The 22,569-nt window shown below is 35.1% G+C and overlaps 1 protein-coding gene across 1 annotated transcript; it reads right to left on the bottom strand.

Moving 5' to 3' along the window:
- Positions 1-15,812: 15,812 nt before the first annotated feature.
- On the bottom strand, positions 15,813-16,927 carry LOC125492765 (uncharacterized). The gene is made up of 2 exons (XM_048635480.2): positions 16,702-16,927; positions 15,813-16,293 (listed from the first exon to the last, which is right to left on the bottom strand). Exons 1-2 carry the CDS (start codon positions 16,757-16,759, stop codon positions 15,986-15,988), a joined length of 366 nt encoding a protein of 121 aa, XP_048491437.2. The 5' UTR covers positions 16,760-16,927; the 3' UTR covers positions 15,813-15,985.
- Positions 16,928-22,569: the final 5,642 nt, after the last annotated feature.

Below are 22,569 nucleotides of genomic sequence, written 5' to 3'. Positions count from 1 at the left end.
ATTAGGTATGTATTCATAGAGCAACATTTTCTCTTCCCCATGTACACAGATCCTAGAATTCTAACAAGATTTCTGTGTTGTAATGTGGCAATAAGCATAATCTCAATCAACATCGCTATTAATAGTTCAACTTCATAAGTCGCATAAAGGTCACTCATCTACCATGAAAATAGCAGAAGTCTGCAGAGCTGAATTGTCAGGAGGTTTATTGCACACCCTGAAAAGGTGCACCACTTCTGGACAATAGTTAAGGAAGTCAAATCTTAGGAGCGCCAACAGGTCTGTAGAGCTTGCCCAGGTCAACAGTGCTACTTACATATTCTAGAATGAAGAACAGAGAGAAAGCCAGTGGGGGACACCCATAACAGAAGTAGTTAGAAGATGTCGGAGGAAATGAGGCAAAAGGAATCTAGTTTGTTACTGGGTAGAGTAAGCAACCAGGCTCTATTAATAAATCTAGGGAGAGTAAATGGAGATCATCAAATCAACATTAGCGAAACCAATTCTATTCCTGAAGGAGTACAGATGGTGGAAGGATGTTCTAAGAGAAAGGACAGAAGAATAGGAAAGAAGGTAACAGAAGTGGAGCAAAAACAACTATAGTAATAGTAGTAGTAGTTGCATAGTAATAGTACTAGTAACAGTCATATAATCATTATTATTATTAAATCTTGCTAAATTCTACAGTAAGGCATCCTAAACAGGGAGAGTGGAAACAGCTCAGACTCGAAATGTACAATCCATCATAACTCGAAATGTACAGTAATAGCAGATGCAACAAAATTGTAATAAGAGCTTTTAGGCTTTAGCTGTACCGAATATGGACTTGGACTTGAACTTGAACTTGTTGTTGTATTATGGACTATTGAGAACTGCATATATATTGATATGCTGTATGAAATTGTTTATTGTCAGGATCAGGTGGCAGAGTTGAAGTTACTACAGTTTTATAGAGCAGATGAAGAGATCTTGTTTTATGTGGTATCTAATTTGTACATTGAACATTTTAGTTGAGAGTGTAAAGATTTAGCCGCTGCAGAGCTTAGTTGGTGCAGAAAATGTCAAATAGTGATATGGTAGTGTAGATACATCATACTGTGTTCTTATTATTGAGACATGTGGTATTTCAGAAATTGCAAGGTGCATTACGTGATATCTGGTGTTAACGTTACGCGCTTCCCTACACTTTTAGCAATTGCAAATTTTCCCAACTTCTATCATGTTAATGGATGACTAGCAGGGCTTGACAAAGTAAAAAGAGGGCAATTCTTATTTTTGCCCTGCTTGATAAAGTACAAAGAAGGTAATATCTAATCTTTGCCCCGCTTGATGAAGTACAAACAGGGCAATATCTTATTTTTGCCCTGTTTGTTGTAGACCAAATAAGACAATTGTGTTTGTCTTCCTTGTTTTTGAGCAAAGAGGGCAAAAGTATTGCCCTTTCTGATGATCATAGAGGGCAACTTTATTTGCCTTAGTTGATGAATCAAAGAGGGCAAAATTTTTTGCCCTTTTATTATTGTATCAAAGAGGGCAAAAATATGAGATTTTCCCTTTAAACCTAATACAACGGGGCTACAAGGGCAACGGAAGGGCAATTTTAAAATTACCCTCGTAACCTATGAAGGCAAATTTTGTATCAAAGAAGGCAATTTTAATTGCCCTCCTTGAAGCTATTTGTTGTAGTGTCAGTTACTTCTTTCCAGCGTCCATCATTATCACATTGTTCCCTCATGAAAAGGGTCTTCTCAAATTATATTAAGGTTACTAAACGCAACTGCACTTAATCAAACGCGATTCTAAAAATATTTATCATATTTTCTAAAAAATACCTTTTCTTTAGAAATATATTCTCTCCTCCTTCTACATCTCTACAAAATAATAAAACTATGAGATTTATCTTTTTCTGGACTAAAGTATGATGAATATTTGAAAAAAAACTGTATTGGAACTTCAATAGATCAATAATTATCTAGACAAATGTGACCTCAATTTGGATAAAAATGTTTCGCTATGTTTCCGAGAACTTTCCAAATTTCATGCAATATACGTGAAAATTGATACCCTCCTTCTTGCAATATATATGTAATATCAGATACTATTTTAGCGCAGTCATATGAAACAGCAAAGGCTATTTCATGCAAGTTGTATGAAGCAGAAAGGTATTTCGACCACCAGCAGGAAATAGCACCAAGTGAATTATGAATGAAACTTGCTTTCTAGAATCTAGATCGTCCGGCAAACTTGTGTCTTAGAAAATGCATCAATTAATCCTCCAACAATTATGAATCATCCCATGATCTCATAAACACAAAAAGAAAAAAAATACTAATGAAACTTGATGTGAAGAAAAATTAATGTCAGTTAATCCTCCAACATTCTCGCCGATCATGATTCATGAATCATCACATGCATCAATTAAATCATAGTAAAGAACAGCTTCATAAGGCTTTCCGAAGACATTTTGTTTTTCAATTTACTTAATGCAAAATTAAGGCCCAATATTCATTATTGTTGATTTCAATATCTAGGAGTGGTTCCAATTGCTTGGTATTTACAACTGTACTATCGCAATTGATTTTAATAGTTAAAAAATTCAATTTTTATTACGTTGGGTGTTATACCTTTGAAATTGAATTGCTTCCATAGGTGGTATCAATCATATCTTAGTTTGTTTTCAATTACTAGGTTCAATTGATGTGGGTGGTTTCAGGGAGAAGGAAAAGGCTATAGGAAAGAGGGAAATAGGAATATAAAATGTTAAGGGTAATTTAGGTATCCTAGGAGGGTACATTTAGTAATTTAAGGTTGTATTTAGCAATTATATTAATGTATCTTTATATAAATTTAAAGATTAGATTACTTTCTTTAATTAGTTAATTAGTTATTAGTCCTGGAAAATTTCTCAACTTATCAAATAAGATAAAGACGTAATTCTATTTATTGAGTTGGCAATGAACATTTTATCCCAAGTACAAGGTATAATATGGTGGTCGGATAATGATTTGTGCACTGAGTAGTCAAGATTTTGACACCTCTTATATACATTCTCCTTATTTTTTTTAAAGTAGTAGTTGAAGATGTTGGAGTTAAGGCTTGAAAAGCCTTAGCTTCTTTTATTCTATTGTCCCACATTGCTTGTGGGAGGGAATGCCTCCTTGTTTTCATATTCTCTCCCTCTTTCCTATTATTGAATTGGTACTTGAGATGCTTTTGTGGTTGGATGTCATGTTTGGTTTGGGCTTGCTATCACACGCGCGCCGCCTGGCCGGACCGGGCTTGGGCCTTGGGCTTTGGGCTTTGGGGAATAAACTTAACTTAACTAACTTTTTGGACCCGGGCTAAGCGCGTGTGTGACCGTTGGAGATTTGTAATGTTTTGACCGTTATAGGATTGATGGCAACCCCTTAATATCCTCCCATTTATTGCCTTCCGTGTTTTGGTCTGATTCTCTCCTATAAAATCAGTGCTTCTAATCAGTTTAAGATACACAAAAAAAAACATTCTCTTCCCTTCCTTCTTCTCTCTCTTTCCTGGATTTCGTGCTTTTCTCCAAAGTCTATTCTGCTAGTGGTGTCAGTTTAGGCTGCTGTGTAAACCTTAGAGAGCTTTCCGGCCAGATCGATTACCATCGTTGTTGGGCCGTAATTGCTTTCAAGTCAGTGGTCTCCTACCACGGCACAGCCTTGAAATCTTTGTTCTTTTGCCATTGCATTCTGTCAGTTTCTAACAATTTGAAAGCAACTAATTTACTTCGCAATGGCTGAAAGTTCAACAAAATCCATGGCTCATCTGTCCAAACTTGAGTCCCTTGACGGAAATAATTATAAATGCTGGGCTCAAAAACTGCTCATGTTCTTTGAACAGTTGGACATCGATTATGTTCTGTTTAAGGATTGTCCAGTTGTTATTACTGCTTCAGGTGATTCATCTTCTTCTCCTTCTACTACTGTTATTAAGCAGAATGAGGACCAAATATCAAAATATGAAAAAGATAATAAAACTTTCGTTTCCATCTCCTTAATCTGATGACAAATGATCTGTTTGATTTATTCATGGTGTATAAGTCATCTAAACGGATTTGGGAGGCCGTTGAGAAAAAAAAAGGGGCTGATGATGCTGGTAAACAAAAATATGTTGTCGAAAAGTGGCTGGATTTCCAGATGGTTGATGACAAACCTGTCATGGACCAAGTTCATGTCTACGAAAATCTATGTGCTAATGTTATAAATGAAGACATGAAAATTTGTGAAGTTTTTCAGGCTAATGTATTGCTGGAAAAATTTCCTTCTTCCTGGAGGGAGTTCCATAACAATCTTAATATGAAAGAGTTCTTGTCTCTTCAGGAACTAATCAGTCATATGATGATTGAAGAGGCAAACGGGATCAAGGATAATCAGAACTCGGTTCTTGTCAATGTTACCAAAGCTAATCTGGTGGAATCTGCTGTTGCTCCTTTAGGTTCTGATAAGTTTAAAGGTAAAAGTAAGAAGGTTATCAATAAAGGTAAGAATCAAGGGAAATTCAACAAACCGAATAGTAAGATTCAGAAGAGGATTGTCCTTTGCTATGTATGCGGCAAGCCTAATCATAAGGCTTATCAATATCCTCAATGCCAAGGGTCTGTCTAAAAGGAAACACCTCAGGCTAACCTTGTTGTATCTGATGATGTTGTTGCTGTTGTGGTCATTGAAGCAAACCTGATGGAGAATAGTTCTGATTGGATTCTGGACACCGGAGCTTCAAGACATTTCTGTTCAAAGAAGAAGCTTCTCCATGATTTCTTGGATGCAACGGAAGGTGAGTGCGTCTACATAGGCAATGCAACAACTGCTGGAGTGCTTGGACAAGGAAAGGTCACTCTAAAACTTACCTCTGGAAAAACCCTCTCCCTTTCAAATGTCTTGTATGTACCTACTATGCGTCGCAACTTAGTGTTTGGTGCCTTGTTAAACAAATCTGGTTTGAAAATTATTTTTGAGGCTGACAAGGTTGTAATGACTCGTGGTGGGGAATTTGTGGGGAAAGGGTATTTAAGTGGGGGTTTTTTATTTTAATGTTGCTTCTTCTGTGTTCTGCTATTAATAAAACTGTTTGTGGTTCTGCTTAATTGCGAGTCTTTAAATTTATGGTATGGTAGATTAGGACATGTGAATGTTGCTTCTATTAAGAGACTAAGGACCTTAGCTTTAATTCCTAATCTGTCCTCAACAGAATTCTCTAAGTGTCCAGTTTGTGTTGAAGTAAAAATTACTAAGAAACCTTGCAAAATCGTAACTCAAAGGACCACCCAACTTCTAGAATTGGCTCATACGACTTAGCTGTTTCAGAACACTAGAAGTAGAGGAGGAAAATTCTGGTACATTTCCTTTGTTGATGATTACTTGAGGTTCACTAAGTTGTACCTTCTTAAGGCAAAAGTGAGGCAGGGAAGCTTTTATAAAGTAAGGCCGAGGTAGAAAACCAACTTCATAGGAAAATCAAGAGGGTAAGGTCTAATAGGGGTAGAAAGTATGAGAAATTCTCTTTGAATGACCATTGTGAGAAATTGGGTATCATTCATGAACTTAGTGCTCCTTATGTACCTCAACAAAATGGTATAGCTGAACGGAAAAATAGGTCCTTGAAAAACATGATGAATGCTATGCTTGTAAGTTCTGGGTTGCCTGATGAAATGTGGGGGGAAGCGTTCTTTCAGCTTGTCATGTTAACCGTGTACCTCACAAAAGTTAGATAAGACCCCTTATGAGCTATGGAAGGGTTATCCTCCGAACTTGAGTTTCTAGAGTGTGGGGGTGTCTAGCAAAGTTGGGCTTCCTGACTATAAAAGTCAAACATTGGACCAAGACTTTTGATGATGTGTTTATTGGTTATGCTCATGCTGCTTATAGATTCATGTCTTTAGTGATAGGTCTATTTGTGATACAGAGATGCTGAGTTTTTTGAACATGTTTTTCCTTTGAAAAAGGTGATTGCATCTGTGCCTTCTTGCTCTTCTCCAGCTGTTGATTTATCTACTTGTTCTACGCATGATGTTGTTCTACCTACTAGTGATACTCCTGCTGATTTGACTTTGAGTAGTAGTTCAGTTGACATGCATGCTAGTAGTTCTTCTGTTGTAGATGAGCCTAGAGAAGTAACAGACCTAAAGTAGCAAAAGACTTTGGTTCTGACTTTGTTACTACTTTTCTGTCTGAAAGTTCTTGTGTTGACTTGTTGAGTGATGAACAAGTTTATGCTTTCATGATAGAAGAGGATCCAAAGACCTTTGAGAGGCAATGAGATTGTGATGCTAGTTTTTGGAAAGAGGCCATTAAGAGCGAGTTAGATTCCATAGTGTCTAACTCTACTTGGGAGTTAACTGACTTACCTAAGGGATCAAAGACCATAGATAGTAAATGGATCTTTAAAAAGAAGTTGAGACCTGATGGAACTATTGAGAGGTTTAAAGCTAGGCTTGTCATTAAGGGCATCACTCAGAGGAAAGGATAGGATTACTTTGACACTTACTCTCCTGTGACTAAGATAGCCACCATTAGGACTCTACTAGCTCTTACTGCTATTCATGACTTAGTTATATATCAGATGGATGTTAAAACTGCTTTCCTGAATGGTGAGGTAGAGGAGGAGATTTACATGTCTCAACCTGAGGGTTTCGTGGTGCTAGGTCAAGAAGATAATTGTGTAAGTTGAGGAAGTCCTTATATGATCTCAAACAAGCCCAAACAATGGTATGAAAAATTTGATAGTACTATATTGTTCAAATGGCTTCATTGTAAACAACTTTGATTCCAGTGTGTATTCAAAATTGATATGATCAGATTGTGTTATTATATGTCTTTATGTAGATGACATGCTAATTTTTGGTAACAACTTAAAGGTGGTTAATGATACCAAACTTTTCTTGTCTTCAAAGTTTGAGATGAAAGATTTGGGAGAAGCTAATGTGATATTAGGAGTAAGACTTAAGAAAATCTCCGGTCACATTTTCCTTAGTCAGTCTCATTATATGGAAAAGGTGTTTAAAAAGTTTAATTCCTTTGATATTGTTCCAGTGAGTTCTCCTTATGATTCTAGTATTCATTTGACCAAGAATTTAGGTGAAAGTGTCTCTCAAGGTGAATATGCGAAAATCATAGGTAGTTTGATGTCCCTCATAAACTGTACTCGACCTGACATAGCTTTTGCAGTGAGTAGACTCAGTAGATATACCCATAACCCTAGTAATGAACACTGGAGTGTCTTCATGTCTTCTCAGATACCTAAAAGGAACTGTTGATTTTTGTTCTGCATTACTCTAATTTTCTGCTGTTCTTGAAGGATTTTGTGATGCAAATTGGGTATCTGGTAATGATGAAATTAATTCAACTAGTGGCTATGTGTTTACCCTTGGTGGTGGTGCTATATCGTGGAAGTCTTCGAAGCAGACTTGTATAGCACGTTCCACCATGGAGTCTGAGTTCATTGCCCTTGAGTTGGCAAGGCAAGAAGCTGAATGGTTGAGAAATCTGTTGTCTGATGTTCCGTTATGAGGAGGACAGGGTGCGCCTGCCTCTCTTCATTGTGATTCTCAAGCAGCCATTGGTGTTGCTAAGAACAGTGTCTACAATGGTAAGAAGAGACACATACGGATCAGACATGAAGTCGTCAAACAACTCCTGAAAATGGGGTAATTTCTTTGGACTATGTGAGGTCTGAAAGAAATCTTAAAGACCCCTTTAAGGGTTGTAATTGCTTTAAGTCAGTGGTCTCCTACCACGGCACAACCTTGAAATCTTTGTTCTTTTGCCGTTGCGTTCTGTCATTTTCTAACAGAAGAAATTCCAAATAATTGTCATATGACATGGTACATGACATTGTGTAAGCAATGGAGAGGGGGGGGGGTTTGTGTGTGTGTGTGAAATGAGGCAATACCTTGAGGCTTTGTTGTGAATATTTTAGCAAAAACATGCATGCAAAAATATCATAGCTTAATTCAATAGATTACTTTCTTTTATTTTGAGGCAATTCTCTTTGGTAGCCTCAGGGACGGAGCAAACATAATGCGAGTCCTATACACTTTCTTAAAATTTGGCCTTTCATATGTAGTTCATAAAAGATATAAGATTCTCAATCTTAAAAAATTACTTATATACTGAAAATAATATCTAATTACATCATATTAAGATAATCTAAACATATCTACTTAAAAGGTGTTGCTCAGTTCAAGTTTAAGAGTAAATATTATTGGGGAAATTGCAAAAAAAAATGTGGAAGGATGAATAGAAATTAATGAGAGAGAGTTGGAAAAAAGAGTATGATGATAGTTAATGGGGAAATTGGGAATAGGAATCTAGAGTTGAAAAAAAAAGTAAATGAATTTTGCTTCTATCTAGAATTGAACTCGCGTCCTTATTTTCGTTCCCTTACCACTCTATCATTGACCCAAAGCTTTTATCATTCTTTCAAACATTTGATATAAATATATTTTTGGGCCCCTGTATATGGGGGTCCTATTCCGTTCCCTATACTGCATAGGACAAGAACCGCCCATGGTTAGCATCCAACTTTTAATTTTTCTCTTTGGTAACTTTTTGTTTGTTTTTTTGTTTTGTTTTTGGTAGCCCCAACTATTCTATATGCTAATTCCATAGGCTTATTTAATCTTTTTCATTAAATGTCCATTAGATAAGTAACCTATATTAGTTACTATTTGGCCACGCGTTTCAATACGATCTTAAACTGGCGATTTTGACCTTCAATACGACCATTTTTTAAGAAACGAGCACCATTAAGCACCTTTTATGTGCATGAATTTCGAAAAGTGGGTCAAAATGACTAGCAATACGTTAATTTGTTGAACATGACTTTTAAGACGATATTAAAATGACAATTTTGACCTTCAAAACGAATTTTTTTGAAAACCGAACGCCATAAGGCACCCATTATCAGCACGAACTCCTACAAGCTGATCAAAATGAGTACTAATACGATATATTCTAAGCATGACTTTTGCTGAGATCTTAAACGCGTGATTTTGACAATCAAAACAACCTTTTTTTTTTTTGGAAAAAATTAATGCCACCGAGCCCCCTTTAAGATTTTGAATCTTGAAAAGTCGGTCAAATAAAATGACTACCAATATGGTAATTTTTTGAATTCGAATTTTGAGCCAATATTAAACTAGTGATTTTGACCTTCAAAATGATTTTTTTAATAAAGGACGCCACTAATATGACTGTTTAAGAAAATGTTGGTTTGAAGGTCCAAATTACCCGTTTGATATATTGTATCGAGATTCATGTTATGAAAGTTACCGTTTTGGTAGTCGTGTTGACGGGCTTGTCAAATTTGTGCACATGAAGGGCGTTTGGTGGCGCCCGTTTTTTTCAAGAAAAGTCATTTTCAAAGTCAAAATCATCTATTTAAGATCTCCTCGAACCTTGTGCCTAAAAATTAAATTAGGTTACACAACTAACGAATATTTAACGAAAAGACTAATTAATTAAGCCTACAAAAGCAATATATACAATAACTATAGGCAACTAAAGAGAAAAAAAAAATCAAGAAAAGCTACCATATGGAAAAGTTAAAAGTTGGGGGCTACTAAAGGGAATTTTCCTTTATTTTGTAATATAAAAACTTGATAAATTCCCCCTCAAAAAAAAAAAAAAAAAAAACTTGATAAATTCAATAATATATTAGTAGTAAATTAGTATCATTGACAGGTTGATTAGCTCATTGGTAAGAGTTTAATATTTTGCTACCCAAGGTTGTGAGTTCAAATCCTATTACAAATTTATAAGAATTTTTCTTAAAATGTATGTGGCTTTTCATAATCTATAATTTTTCTTTCGAACTAAAGAAGTAAGTCTTCGGTTTCAAAAATATACAACACTTCGTCTTGTACACTTCACGAGGCACAACTTGAACAATAAGTATCTTAAATACTCTCTCTCTTTCTTTTTAATCTACACACTTTTATTTTTGGTACATTTCTTTTTAATCTATATAATGTTGTTTTTTATTTCTATTCTTGGTAACATGTCCTATCTACTTTATTCTTTTTTTCCACCTACGTCATCCACTTTTTAAAATTTAACCCACTTTATAGTTTCTCTCCGTTACTTTTAAGGTTTTTCTCTCTACCTTTTCAATTTCTCTCTCATAATTTTGTACTTCATACCTTGGTTCTCCCTAATAGTGAAGTGAGTAAACTAAAAGGAAATAAAAGGAGTATATATTAGTTAAAATTTGAAAAAGGAAAATATTTTATAATTATACATTGACAGTAGTCCAACAAATACAACACTTTACTTAAACACATAATCACCAATCATATAGTAGTAAATATTATGGCCTTGGTTAATGGATAAATGGGTGTCAAAGTAAGAATATTGCAAGAAAATATTTATTGTCACATTTGGGCTATGTTCTTTTCGTCTCGTCTGGTCTGATTTGATCTGATCTGTTCTGATCTGAACTTTTTTGTTCGATTATTCTTATTATTAACGTCTAAGAATTTATTATTATTATTATTATTATTATTATTATTATTATTATTATTATTATTATTATTATTATTATTATTATATTATTATTATTATTATTATTATTATTATTATTATTATTATTATTATTATTATTATTATTATTATTTTTATTATTATTATTATATTATTATTATTATTGTTATTATTATTATTATTATATTATTATTATTATTATTATTATTATTATTATTATTATTATTATTATTATTATTATTAAGCGATTGCAGACTTTTTGTCAATATCATTATAATTTAGAACTCCAGCACTTATAATTTACAAATCAAGCACATATATAATAAATGAGTCGTGCCATGTCATGTTGACCCATTTACTTAAAACGTGTCACAAACTTTGACCCGAATCCATTTATTTCGTGTTAAGTTCTGGTCGTATTGCCATATCATGTCATTTTGTTACATAACAATAATAATAATAATAATGATAATAATAATAATAATAATAATAATAATAATAATAATAATAATAATAATAATTCAAAAAAGAATTAAGGATAAGACCTAAATTATTCTGAACTAATCTGATATGAACTTTTCTGATTTGATGTGAACTTTTATGATTTGATCTAATAAAATTCGAAATAAGCACTAAAATACATAAATTAGTTGAAAACAACATAGCTTCGAAACCCTCAACCATCCGGTACCGCTGAATGCACCAGTAGAACTTGACCTCCAAAATTACAATCTTTCTTAGCCATTGAAGTTAAGTGAAAGCTGAAGGTGACCTGTAGTTGAAAACCACCAATCAGAAAGTCGTTTCTACATCATTACCGTTATCTCTAATGGTCACTTTATCAAAATTTTGGTGAATTGCCAAAGAGAGAAACCTTTTTCGTGATAATGTTTCAAAGCACTAACTTTACTGACAAGCAAAATGCATCCATTTTCCACTAACCTAATAATATTAGTTATTACCTATTACCTCCTTTCTTCCAATAATTATGAATATGACAATGCTAGATCAGGTCGCGTGCAATACAAAGATGTAACTAAATTTATCTACTTCCTGGGTTTCATAATTATTGCAAAATATCCAATTGACACATTATCAAAGAAACACCCGTGAAAAAAGAGAGATAGAGATACATCTCGAGTTAAGTACATAGGAGGGTACTCAACTTTGATGAAAGTTCCAATTAAGGTACTGAACTTTCAAAAGTTCCAGTTAAGGTACTGAAATTGGACGGCCGTTAGTCTAAGGGACTAAACTTTGCTTGTTGCCGTTAACAGACCCTAAATTAAAAGTAAAATGTGACATGGCAATAAATACATGGTGACGTGGCACTAAAATACAAAATGACAGTTAATTAAGTACCCTTTAATTCAAAAAAGCCAGCGAAATTCTTCAACGGTAACAAATGAACATATGTATTTAAAACTGAACCATATTAACAGATATATTAACATTCAAAAAATCATCTCTCTCAAGAAATCAGGAGCAGCAAAAAATAAGAACTTCCACAACACGAAAAATTTCTGATATTGGTGTTCTTCCATCAGCAGCAAAAAAAAATCAACTTCATCACCTTCCATTAATCAGGTACAAAGCAACTGCATTAATGAAAATTAAACCTAATGTTAATTTTTTGCCCTTTTTTACCAATATTTATTTTAATTCATAGTATTTTGTTCACCTAGGCAGCATAATGTCAAGAAATAGCTATGGTGGTTCCATGCCCCCGATTCCCAAAAGATGTCATTGTGGGTTTGTTGTAACCAAAATCAGAGCCTGGACAAGGGACAACCCTGGTAGAAGGTTTGTAGCATGCCTTGACTACGATGCTGAGACTGATACAAGGGGGTGCAAGTTATTCAAATGGTGTGATGTTGAAGAGCCTATAGAGTGGCAAAAAAATGTGATTTTGGGGTTAATGGAGGAGAAGCAGGAGCTTAGAAGGGAAGTGAAGTTGCTGAGGCACAATTTGAAGACAGCAAATGAGAAGGCAAGGAAGAGTGAATCAAAATATATCATGTTGAAAATGAAGAAGGGTGGATTTATGTGTGTTAGGGCTTGGATTTGTGTACTCCTTGTTGTTCTTGTTTGTTTATGGTACAATATATAACTATGTAAGGGGTTTATTTAGGACTCTAATTACTATATCAAGGCATGTAGTAGCATATTATTAATTAAATATAAGTTACCTTTCAACTATTTTCTCCTTTGCATCCTTCTAGCCATTGCTAGGTCCTGAATATATATAAAAAACTAATTCAGAATACATGTGCAGATTATAAGTTAAGAAAATGTTAGCTAATTCAATCAAATCACATACCTGTAAGGCTTGGCTAGTTATTGTTTGTGAAGCTTGTGAACCCCTGGTTGTGACTGGCTAAATGAGTATTCTTGGCTGAATGAATATATGGTCTGCTCCCCCTCATAATCTGAATAACATGCTACTCTTCTTTGTGGGATTGTGTGATTGAGGGGTTGAGTAGGTGGCTGCTGTGGTGGCTGCTGTTGCTGTGGTGGCTGCTGTGGTGGCTGCTGTGGTTGGAGAGTAGCAACTCTTTGGTAGCCACTTGGGTAGGTGTATACACCTACACCTCTATGGTGCATGGGAGGTACATTCTGTGCACGGCTACTAGTTGACTCACTTGCACCCATGCGCACAGACTCTGTAGGTACATTCTTGCAACCTCTCTTGTTATGCCCTTGAACACCACATAGGCTGCATGTCATTACTGAGCCTGTTTTTTTCAATTTCCCTGAACTTGTAACTTCTCCAGCTGCCTTCCTTCCTTCACTTGGCGCCTATTGTGCACTTTCTTGAGTTTTGGTGCATTTACCAAAGTTTCTGAACTAGGCCACTCTTCTGCTCCATTTATAGGCTCCAACAAGTAGTCATATGCCTTCAAATACACTGATTTGGTGAAGAATGTGTTAACATAATGTTCTGGTTGATCAACTTTGTTCCAAATTGCAACCACTGCATGTTTGCATGGAATCCCACTTATTTGCCATGCATTACAGCTGCAGTTCTAGCTTCAAATTCACAACATATTTTGTTTGTGTTGCCCCTTCCCTCACCCCATAAGAGAACCCCCCATCCCAGAATGCATTCCATCCCCTAGCACCAATCTTGTGCTTCTCAACTTGCTGTTGTATTCTTGGACACAACAGCATCTCTTTCTTCCCTATTTGATCCCTCTTCTTGTGTAGCCTCTCCATTATCCCCTCCCTGATGTCTTCCAACATAGTAATTATAGGTTTATGCCTTGAGTTCAATATGTAGGCATTGAAAACCTCACTCATGTTGTTATCCACACTATCACAACAAGATAGAGGAGTGTAGAAGGCTCTACACCATTTCTTGTAGTTCCTATTTAGGAGATCATCAGCAGCTGCATTAGATATTATCCTCATCTGCTCTAAGTTAAGGAAAAATTCATTTTCTGTGGTGCTCTTAGCCATGATCCAGAACTGCTTCCTATACTCTAAGCCACCACCAAACACCCCTCTGAAGTTACAATAAACATGCCTTGCACATACCCTACTCTCAGCTTGGGGAAACACATCTGACACAGCCTTCAATAAACCTTTCTGCTGATCAGACATGAAAGTGTAACCAGCACCTTCATTTGATAATAAATCCTCCCCTAAAAATGTCAAAAACCATGTCCAACTAGAAGTTGATTCAACCTCTACTACTGCCCATGCAATTGGGAACATTTGGTTGTTCCCATCTCTCCCAACAGCAACTAAAAGTTGTCCACCATAGGGTCCTTTTAAGAAACATCCATCAAGAGATATAAAAGGCCTACATCCAGCTATGAACCCCTTTTTCAGTGCCTCAAAACAAATGTACATTCTTTCAAAAATATTTCCATCCATCTTAATTATCACTGTATTACCTGGGTTACTTTTTTTTATCTCTGCAGCATACCTTGGCAGCAAGGTATATTGCTCCATATACTCCCCTACAATCAAACTTTGCCCCCTCCTCCGAGCTCTGTAAGCTACACCTCTGCTGACCCTAATCCCCCACTCTAGCCAGACTGTCTCTATTATATCTTGTAGCCTCAGATAAGGATTTATTTTGAACTTGCTCTTGTAATTTTGAGCAATCCAAGTAGCTGTCATGTTTCTGTTTTTAGGGGCTCTTCCACAAGTGTGCTTGGGCACCAATGTTTTCACCATAAAGTTTCTCTTAAACTTCTCCAATTGAAGCCCAAATTCTCCAAGGACATCCTTTTTCCTTGTTCATGCATCTAGCACCTACCCTGTTGGGGTCATTCCTAGTGAATGGTAGTTCTCTCCCAATCTCAATTGAGTAGTCAATTAATGCTTTTCTGAAAGTCTTTGCATTCTCAAACTGTTGTCCTACAAAAAACTTACACTCAACTCCAACATCCCCTCCATCTACCCCTTTGCTGCAACTGGCTGTTATTTTTTTTGAAGGTGCAGCTTCTAAGTACCCATACTCCTCATCTTCATCTTCACTATGACTGTCAAGATCAGTATCACCTTCAAAGTCACCATCAAACAGATTTTCTCCTAATCCCTTAGTTGCAGATACTCTTTTTAACATCTCTATTTCTTCATCATAAGACTGTTGTTTTTTCTTTTCATCACTGACTTTGGTCCTGGCACTAACTAATTCATCATCATCCTCATCTGTGCCTTCTGTATCATAGTCTATATCTACATGGGGTTCGGGTCTAGTATGGTCAGTATTTTGAGGAGGGACCAATGCCTCATCTCCATCACATAACAATTGCACAAAGGACCCTTCACCACCTAAGGACCCTTCACCACAATGATTGACCCAACTCCACTCCATCCATTACCCACCCCAAATGGCCTAACTATTGCATGTTCTGTGTACACATGTACAAGCTTGTATTGTAAAAGTAGTGCTAAAAATGGATCAAATAATTGCTTAGCATAGCCCAAGAATCTAATACCAGTACTAAAGTCTTTCCTAGGATCAACAAAATGCAGCTTAATGATGTTATTATAACCCAAGTTGTCTATGATTTGTTTTACATATGAAGATCAACATTATCAGGTAAGTTTTCAAACACACTTACTTGACCACCTTCGTATCTAATGTCACCATGTACAAACCACTCTCCACCATGGTGCACACTTATGCAAGGTTTTATTTCCATAAAATCTGTCATACAAAAATTTATATACTAAAGTAAGTGCAAGGAATGGAAGAACACCAATGATATTGTAGGATCCATAAAACCATTCATATATATTTATTATACTAACAGTACAAAAATTGGCAAGCTCCAACCAATTACAAACATATTAAAGTTTTTTTGGAGCTTGCATTCATAAACAACAAAACAAATCTGTCATAGCAGTGACAACCACCCTAAATAAAGCCAGTGGCTGTCACATTCTACCCCTCCTACTGCTATGACAGAGGCAAAACAAACTTAACCCAACCCAAAAAAAAAAAACACCAACATCCTTCATCTTCAATCCTCTTTGAACAACCATGGAAACCCATCAAAGTACTGAGTCATGTCCTTGTTGATCCAAGCATGGAGGTCCCTCCCATTGTTGTAGATAATATCATCTATTATCCACTTCTCAATGTGCCTACGATCATTAAGCCAGAAATAATGACTACTCCCATAAGTTCTGAGTCTCCACCAAAGCCTCCATTTCTTACAAGTCAGCTCAAGCTTGTACTGATCCTCCCACCTTACCCTAGAGAAAATGTGGGTCACTAGGATATCTTGATTCGAACAAAGAGGGTGTGCATGGGTAAAAGCTTCCATACCTAGTCATTAACAGAAACATAAAAAATTAATAAAATTTCACTTAACCCTAATCTGTATAAATTATACTTTAAGTTTAACAACTAAACTTCATAAACAATTACATCACACAATCTGCAAAACCCAAATCCCAATTACAAAAAAAAATTATTTTACTAAACATCAAACCCTAAGCGTCATCAACATGCAACAAACAAATCCAACAAAAACAACTTAAACTAGTTCCAAAAATCGCCTTTTTAAACAAGAAAACAACCAAAAATACCTTTTTGCTCCAGTTACACACACAACCAAAAAGGTAACCAAAAAGTACTAAAAAGGAAAACAAAAGAAATAAATGAAGTTCTGTAAAAAAAAAAAGGAGTAAATGAAGTTCTGTACAAAAAAGGAGTAAATGAAGAAGAATATACCTTCTTCTGAAGTCTCTGTAATTCTTGGGAATTTTGGAGGTTTTGGTGTTGGCCACATACTATGATTATAAATGGCGTAAATGAAGAGGACAAAGAGTTGCAGTGATTTAAATAAGGAGAGTGAAAGAAGGAAAGTAAATATGAACAGTGAGAGAAGGAAAGTAAATAAAGACAAAGAATACAGAGAGTTGAGATAAATACCCGCGAAATAAACCGCCTCATTAAAAGTAATCATTAGGTGGCATTTCGTGTTGCACACGCGCCTAGAAAATGTACCAAACGGTGCATTTGACAGAAATTCACCCAAAAGTAACGGCCATCCAATTTCAGTACCTTAACTGGAACTTTTGAAAGTTCAGTACCTTAACTGGAACTTTTAGTAAAGTTGAGTACCCTCCTATGTACTTAACTCATACATCTCTATTATATAAGGGAAGAGAGGAGCAATGATGTCCTCTTTTGAAATGTCTATTTTGCCTCCCTTCCCTTTCTAAATTACAAAAGGAATATCAAATCAAAATCAGCACTCAAAGAAAACTACCGAAAATTAATTTACAACACTCACAAATCACTTAAAAGAAGAAACTTTACAAATAACTCATACAATTGAGAAAATCACGCAAATCACTCAAATAATCGGGAAACTTTATTAAAACTTAAAATTAACATACAAACTAAAACTAATATCCTAGAACATCAATATATACAAAAACATTTACAAAAATTTACTTACAAATCACTATTCTCAAGAACCATTCACAATTAATGGCGGGTCATGATAAAAATAGAGGTGTATTTGTAGTGAAATCAGAATTTAGAAGTTAGACAAGGAAAAAAATTATTTACTTTTTTATAGTATTTAGAATTTAGAAGTTAGTACTTTATTTAATTCAAAAATCAACTAAAAAATTATAATATTAGAAATCATAAATAAATTCAATAAAATTCCTATTTTGTTCATAGAATTTAACTTTGAAAAGTAAAAAAAAGACAAAAATAATGGTGAGAGACTTAAGTGACAGAAACTAAACCAATCAAATTTTGCAACTAAAAACAGTTATACTTCATATGTATACTGTTCAAATTTTGACTCTTATGCCGAAGAAAATCGAGTTTCTGTTTCGAAAAAAATTCAAGCACGCATCGCGTGCAAAAATTCTAGTAAATAAAAAGTGAGGGCCATGTGGTAAATGATAAGAGAGATAAAGAGAAAATATTACCGAATAGAGAAGCATTACAATTAATATGAAACTTTTAAATAAGGAAAACGTTGCAATTAAAAAGGAACGGAGGAAGTATAAGTTCATCGTCAATATGAACAAAAAAAAAATTACACTTGAGCTTGTCCAATTTTTTTTTAATAAGGTGAAAGGGCTCTTCTTAAATAGGGAAATTAGGGAATTTTTATATGTAAAAAAAAAAGCCCCGATGAGAGAGAAAAAAGTAGAGAGAGAAAGAGAAAAGAAAGGAGAAAAAAGCACCAATTCCAAGTATCAAAACCCTAGCCATGAAAAAAATTCCCAATTCAATTTTGAGAAATCTTCAATCATCAAGCATGATAACTTACTCTTAGTTACTGTTTCTAGCCTTCTGTTATCATTTTTCATTGCAATTAACAAAATCCTTTGCTCAAAAAAACCAGTAAGCAGTAAAAAAGAAAACCTCCAGAAGAGGTTGTTTTCTTCGGGAAAAAAAAAAATTCTGGCTATGAGAGGTATTCCCATCTCCTCTTGTTAGTGCTCTTAATAGCTTCTTTGTCATTCATGGGATTCAGAGTTCAATCAATTGATTGGATTAAAGGATTCATCTTCCTTCCATTCAAATTCAAAGTTCGATTCATGGCTAGAGTTTTTCGGGGCAATCTGTGTTGGGTTCCTCTTTTAATTCTTGGTGTGGGTCTTTATTTGGTGCTGTTGGTGCTCGGTTTCTTGATTTCGGCTGAAGGGTTGGTGTCCAAAGCTTCGTCCAAGCCTTCTGCTAGGCGGGTTTTGTCTGCGGCGATGTGCTGCAGGTGGCTCTGCCACTGTGTAGCAGCTGCTATGGGTGTGGGTTCTAGAGTAGTTGTTGAAGTCTTCAAATCCTCATTTTCAAGATGGAGATGCTGTGAGCATCTCCTTTTGTCTGCTCGTAATGGTCGATTCATAAGGTTGTCAATATCAAGCCATTTCCCCTATTGTGTTCAATTCCCTCAGTTAGATTCATGTAAGATGAATCATAAGGTATGGTTTTTACCTTTTTTAGGAAAAAAGTTAGTAGTTAATTCTGCTGTTTTAGTTTTTGTTGAGATGTTTATCATCTTTCCAGTTAATATGAAGTTTTATCTTCTTTGTTTGTTTTTTAGAATTTCACGTTATAATGTTTTATTCATAATCTTGCAAGCTAAGAAGATTTTACCATTGCTTCAAATGACTACTCTTAGTGTCTTCGTGTGGATTCTTATACTGTTTGTATATTTTTTTTCATATGTCGTTTAAAGTCAAATTCCATAACCATGGGTGATATTGATCTCAACTCTTCTCAGCTTGTTCTGGTTACTCTCGAATTTGGAGTGACCACTCCTTTATTGTCTAAAGTAACGAAATTTAAGCTAGACAGTAAAAATTATTGGATTGGATTTCTTTGGTTGGTTCTTAAAAGATTTTTCTTTTATAAAAACTCCGATTTAGGCTACAGAAGCTATTGGATCGGAATTTTTCACTCCATTCTAGGCCCCAGAAGCTATTGGAATGGAGGTAAATGTTTTTGTCATCAAGTGCCAATAGAAGGCCTTGGCTGTTTTGGGCCTCAGAACGTTGTTAAAGAAATATTCGCTATCTGTTTGGAGCCTATTATTCATTTTTTGATGAATAAATTCAGTTTGTCTGCTAGTCATGGTGTAATGCTATCAGTTAGAATCTTGAGGAGGTTTTTCAATGTCAAAAAGCCTGCAAATCAGAATTATTTAGCATGTTATGATTGTTTTGAGAAAGTCATTGTTAGTAGGACTAGCACGGGGCAGAATTTAGTTAAGTCTAGCCCTTCTAATGTCTATGTTTTATGATTATTAGTAGTTAGAATATAAGAGGTTCGAGGAGGCCTTTCGCTATGGAAGAAGTGAAAGTTTTTTGCCAATATAATAAAGTTAATATTATAATGTTATGTGAGACTAAAGTGCCAACTCCTCCTTCTGAGGGATGTGTAAGGTACTGTGGATTTTCTCATTCTGACTTCCTTCCATCTATGGGGTTAGCGGGGGGTATGTGGATCATGTGGAAGAATGATCATTGTAACCCTTTTGTTCTATCATCCATTAGTAAGGCTTCTCGGTTTTGGGCTTGCAAAATTCAGCTATTAGCCATTAACTTTAGCTTTATTGCCATCTTTATATATGCTCCTCCTAATTATAATTTGAAGTATGAGTTTTGGGATGAATTAATCAATTTTATAAGAACGCTCGAAAGACCTTTCATAATATTAGGGGACTTTAATGAGTTAAGTTCCCATTTAGATAAATTAGGTGGGGCTGAATTTAGATTTTCCAGATTAGCTATTATGAATTATTTCTACGCTGCCATCGAATGCATAGAACTCCCTTTTGAGGGTAACCCATATACTTGGCAAAAATCAAGTGGTCCAAATAATATTTTGGAAAGATTAGGTAAGGGGGTTGCGAGTATAAATTGGCTAAGTGCCTTCCCAAATGCAAAAATTATGCATCATCTTTTCACTTCTTCTGATCACTGTCCTATATCATTGGCCATCAAAACCTATAGTAATGTAAAAGCTCCTACTTTTAAATTTGATAAAGTCTGGACATTCCGAAAGGATTTTGATGTTTTAATAAAGAAAACTTGGTGTCAAAGGTTTCAAGGTTCGAATATGTATTGCTTAACAAGGAAGTGCAAACTATTAAAGGAAAAGGCTAAAAATTGGGTCACTACCAGATTTGGCAATATAGCTAGACAATTAAGTGCCGTTGAAGGAAAGCTAGTTCGCATTCAAAATCGATTATTAGAGCAAAATGATTGCCCACAATTAATTAGACAACAAAATTTGTTTTTGGCTAAGCAAACAAAATTGCTAGAATTTCAAGACTCGTATTGGAAGATCAAGGCTAAAGCAAATAATTTAAAATTTGGGGATGCAAATACAAAGTATGATCATGCGTGTGCTTCGATTAGACGAAATCGTAATTTAATCAAAGCTATTAAGGATCCGTCTGATCGTTTAGTTACTCAACCAAAATTAGTAGAAGAATGTATTACTATTGCGTTTAAGAAAAGATTTTCTAAGAATATGGATTGTTGTTTTAACTACGACTCTGAGCTTTCTTTATTAGAGTGTATAATTTCTGAAAATGATAATATAGACTTATGCGCTGAAGTGTCGATAGAAGAAGTCAAATCTGCTCTGTTTGACTTAGCACCGGATAAATCCCCGGGTCCAGATGGTTTTACTCCCTTCTTCTTTCAGAAGTATTGGACTCTTGTGGGGAACTCACTGTATAGGGCTATTAAAGCCTTTTTTCACTCAGGAAAAATTTTAAAAGAAATTAATCATACTTTTATCACTCTAATTCCTAAAATTGAAGCTCCTTCTAACCCAAATCATTTTCGACCTATAAGTCTTTGCTCAACTATTTATAAAATTATTTCAAAAATTATGGCAAATAGATTGAAAGTAGTGTTGGGTCGGATTATTCATCCTTTACAAGGAGCTTTTGTCCCTGAAAGACAAATTGAAGATAATATTTTATTAGCTCATGAAGTGTTCCACTCCTTTAAGAAAAAAAAAGGAAGAGAAGGGTGGTTAGCTATTAAATTAGATATGGAAAAAGCTTATGATAGACTAGAGTGGAGCTTTATTTTTGCAACTTTTGAAAGATTGGGCTTTTGTGAGAAATGGATTAATTGGCTCCGCCAATGCATTACAACAGTGTCCTTTTCAGTATTAGTAAATGGTATTCCTGGAGATATGTTCTTCCCTTCTAGAGGGCTTCGTCAAGGTGATCCTCTTTCTCCGTATATTTTCATTCTATGTGCAGAAATCTTAGCTCGCCAATTGTTTCAAGCTAGTTCTATAGATTCTAGATTGATAGGAGTCACTCTTGGTCATTCTAGAGTTAGTATTCCTTTCTTAACTTTTGCGGATGACACAATGATATTTGCAAAAGCTAAAGTTGAAAGTTGTCATGCTATAAAATCTATACTTAACAAGTACTGCTCAATGTCAGGCCAACTTGTCAATTTCCATAAATCTGCCTTTCAATGTACTTCTAATACCCCAACAGAATTATTAAGTGTGTTTCAGAATATTCTCCAGATGGAGAATTCTCTATCACTAGCTAACTATTTGGGTTGCCCAATCATTAGTAGCAAGGTCGCAAATGCAACTTTTAGTTCAATTCAAGAAAAAGTCTCCTCTCAACTTTCAAAGTGGAGAGCCAATTCTCTTTCGCAAGCGGGTAGAACGATTTTAATTCAGTCTAATCTAGCTTCTAAAGCTAGCTTTCAAATGCAAAGTTTTACCCTCCCTCCTTACATCCTTTCTTCTCTAGATAAAAACTATTGGAACTTTCTTTGGAATAAAGATCTGAATTCTAAAGCTCCCAATTTGATAGGTTGGGATAAGATTTGTACTCTTAAAAAATTTGGAGGATTGGGGTTGAGAAAAGCTAAAATTAATAACTTATCTCTTCAATTTAAACTTCTTTGGAAAATTATTAGGATGCCTAATAACCTATGGGTCAAACTTGTTAAGCAAAAATATTTAAAACAAGACACCTTATTCACTTATAAAACTAAAGCTAATGTATCATGGCAGTGGCGTAAACTTATGACGCTTCGTTCGCCTTTCAAACAAGGTCTTAGATGGATGGTGGGAAATGGG

The sequence above is a fragment of the Beta vulgaris genome, chromosome 8 (assembly GCF_026745355.1).
Source record: "Beta vulgaris subsp. vulgaris cultivar EL10 chromosome 8, EL10.2, whole genome shotgun sequence".
Lineage (NCBI taxonomy): Eukaryota > Viridiplantae > Streptophyta > Magnoliopsida > Caryophyllales > Amaranthaceae > Beta > Beta vulgaris.
Note: the sequence above shows the minus strand (reverse complement) of the source record. Positions and strands in the feature narration are given on the sequence as shown.